We start from the raw sequence: 3,557 nt of genomic DNA on the forward strand, positions 1-3,557 counted from the left end.
AGTATTGGGAATGTTCTTAAATTTAACATTACATCAATACTATAGAGTATTCAGGAATTTTATTCAAGCTGTGACTATAATGTGGAATGATCTACAATAATTTTTCCAAGAAATTTCAATGATGAAGCTCTACCATCTAAAACTATTATTTATATATGACCCTTGAGATATCACTATCTGATATCTGTTTAAAAAATTTGTTTCCTTCATATTTATTGTCTGGATATTTTGGCATAGATTTTGTAGCTTTAGCGAATCCTTAATACTATACTATTATTATTATTATTATTATTATTATTATTATTATTATTATTATTGCTTGCTAAGCTACAACCCTAGTTGGTAAAGCTAAACTCCATATTTTAGAAATTATTTCAAAGTTTTGAGGTGCGGTGATTCCAGCAATTCCAAAGGCATCAATTCCATTAGCAGCAATTCAAATATCGTTAATTTTGACATCTTCAATTCTTATAGTAGAAATTTTTATAGCATCAATTCCAATAGCAGCAATTCTAATAGCATCAATTTACCATCTTCAATTCCAGTAGCATCAATTCCAATGGCAGACTTTTCAATAGCACTAATTCCTATAGCTGCAATTCCAATATCACCAATTCAAATATAAATTTGAGTAGCATTAATTCCAATGTCAGCAATTTCAATAGTATCAATTCCAAATGCAGCAATTCCAATGGCTCTCAATTTTATTATAATCAGTTTCAGTAGCATCAATTCCAATATCATCAATTCCATAGCAGCAAATCCAATTTCAATAATTTCAACATCACCAATTCAAGTAGCAGCAATTTCAATCGCATCAATTCCAAAAGCAGCAATTCTGATTGCATCAATTCAACATCATCAATTCCAGAAGCATCAATTCTAATAGCAGAAATTTCAATAGCATCAATTCCAATATCAACAATCCCCATAGCATCAATTCCAATATCAATAATTTCAACATCATCAATTCAAGTAGCAGCAATTTCAATAGCATCAATTCCAAAAGCAGAAATTCTGATTGCATCAATTCAATATCATCAATTCCAGAAGCATCAATTCTAATAGCAGAAATTTCAATAGCATCAATTCTAATATCAACAATCCCTATAGTATCAATTCCAATATCAATAATTTCAACATCATCAATTCAAGTAGCAGCAATTTCAATAGCATCAATTCCAAAAGCAGAAATTCTGATTGCATCAATTCAATATCATCATTTCCAGAAGCATCAATTCTAATAGCAGAAATTTCAATAGCATCAATTCCAATAACATCAATTCAAATATCAACAATCCCCATAGCATCAACTCCAATAGCATCAATTTCAATATTATCAATTAAAATAGCATCAATTACAAGAGCATCAATTCCAATAGCATTAATTTTTATTATCATTTACAATAGCATCAATCCAATAGCAGCAATTCAAATATTATCAATTCCAATAGCATCAATTCCAATATAATTAATTCTAGTAGCATCAATTGCAATAGCATAGATTCCCATATTTTCAATTCCAATATTATCAATTCCAATATCATCAATTGCAATGGCATCAATTTCAATATTATCAGTTACAATAGCATTAACTCTAATAGCATCAATTACAATATCATCAATTCTAATAGCATCAATTCCATTGCCATCAATTGCAATAGCAGCAATTCCAATATCATCAATTCCAATATCAGTCATCGCAATGGCATAAATTCCAATAACAGCAATTTCAATATCATCAATTCAAATATCAGCTATTTCAATAGCCTCAATTCTAATAGCAGCAATTCCAATATCATCAATTCCAATACCCGCCATTTCAATAGCATCAATTCCAATACCAGCAATCTCAATAATATCCATTCCAATAGCAGAAATTCCAATAGTATCAAATCCAATATCAATCAATTCCAATAGTATCAAATTCATTAGCACCAATTCCAGTAGCATCAAATCCAAAAGCATCAGCTCCAGTATTATCAATTCTAAAATCAGCCATTTCAATAGCATCAATTCCAATATCATCAATTCCAATAGCATTAATTTCAATAGCATCGATTCCAATAGCAGCAATGCCAATATCATCAATACCAATATCAGCTATTTCAATAGCATCAATTCCAATACTAGCAATTTCAATAGTATCAATTCCAATGTCATCAATTCCAATAGTATCAATTTTAATATTATCAATTCCTCTATGATCAATTTCAATATCATCAATATTATAAATTCCAATAACATCAATTCCAATAGTACCAATTCAAATATCATTAATTCGAGAATCAGGCATTTCAATAGCATCAATTCTTATAGCAGCAATTCCAATATCAGCCATTTCAATGGCATAAATTCTAATAGCAGAAATTCCAGAATCATCAGTTCCAATATCAGCCATTTCAATAGCATCAATTCTAATGGAGGCAATTCTAATATCATCAACTCCAATAGCAGCAACTGCAATAGCATGAATTCCAATAGTAGCGATTCCAACGGCATCAATTCCAATAGCAGCAATTTAAATAGCATCAATTCCAATAGAAGCCATTTCAATAGCATAAGTTCTAATGGTAGCAATTCCAATATCACCAATTCAAATAGCAGCAACTTCAATAACACAAATTCCAACATTAGCAATTCAAATAGCATCAATTCCAATAGCATCAATTCCAATAACACCAATTTCAATAGCAGCCATTTCAAAAGCATCATTTCTAGTGACAGCAATTCCAATATTATCAATCCAATAGCATCAATTCCAGTAGCAGCTATTTTAATATCATCAATTCTAACGGCAGTCATTCCAATATCATCAATGCCAGTAGCAGCAACTCCGATAGCAGCGGCTGAAATAGCATTAATTCCAATAGAAGCAATACAACAGCATCAATTCTAATAGCAGCAATCTCAATAACATCAATTCGGAAAATTCAATGGTAGCCATTTCAATAGCATCAACTCTGATGGTAGCAAATCCAATATGATCAATTCCAATAGCAGCAACTCGAATAGCAACAACTGCAATAGTATGAATTCCAATGGTAACAATTTGACCTGCATCAATTCAGTAGCAGAAATTCCAATAGCATCCATTCCAATAGAATCAATTCCAATAGCAGCAATTCCAGTATCACCAATTCCAATAGCACCAGTTCCTATATCATCAATTCCAATATCATCCATTTCAATAGCATCAACTCCAATATCAGCTATTTCATTACCATAATTTCCAATAACAGCAATTCCAATATCATCGATTCCAATATCAGCTATTTCAATAGTATCAATTCCAATAGCAGCAATTTCAATAGTATCAAATCCAATTGCAGCAATTCCAATAGCATCAACTCCAATATTAGTAATTTCAACATCATCAATTCCGATATCATCAATCCCAATAGCATCAATTCCAATAGTATCAACTTCAATATTATAATTCCAATATAATAAATTCCAATAGCATAAATTCCAATATCATCAATTCCAATATCATTAATTCCTATATCAGCCGTTTCAATAGCATCAATCCCAATAGAAGCTATTCCAATATCATC

The 3,557-nt window shown here is 30.7% G+C and overlaps 1 protein-coding gene across 1 annotated transcript in view; it reads right to left on the reverse strand.

Annotated features, from left to right (window-relative positions):
• Window positions 1-1,903: 1,903 nt before the first annotated feature.
• Window positions 1,904-3,557, reverse strand: part of LOC137625571 (uncharacterized PPE family protein PPE16-like) — a 3,167-nt gene continuing 1,513 nt past the window's right edge. The window contains exons 3-5 of the mRNA XM_068356481.1: window positions 3,138-3,425; window positions 2,726-2,849; window positions 1,904-2,201 (exon numbers count right to left, since the gene is read on the reverse strand). Coding sequence (XP_068212582.1) covers window positions 1,904-2,201; window positions 2,726-2,849; window positions 3,138-3,425 — 710 coding nt within the window. The remainder of the gene's footprint in view (window positions 2,202-2,725; window positions 2,850-3,137; window positions 3,426-3,557) is intronic.

The sequence above is a fragment of the Palaemon carinicauda genome, chromosome 32 (assembly GCF_036898095.1).
Source record: "Palaemon carinicauda isolate YSFRI2023 chromosome 32, ASM3689809v2, whole genome shotgun sequence".
NCBI classification, from domain to species: domain Eukaryota; kingdom Metazoa; phylum Arthropoda; class Malacostraca; order Decapoda; family Palaemonidae; genus Palaemon; species Palaemon carinicauda.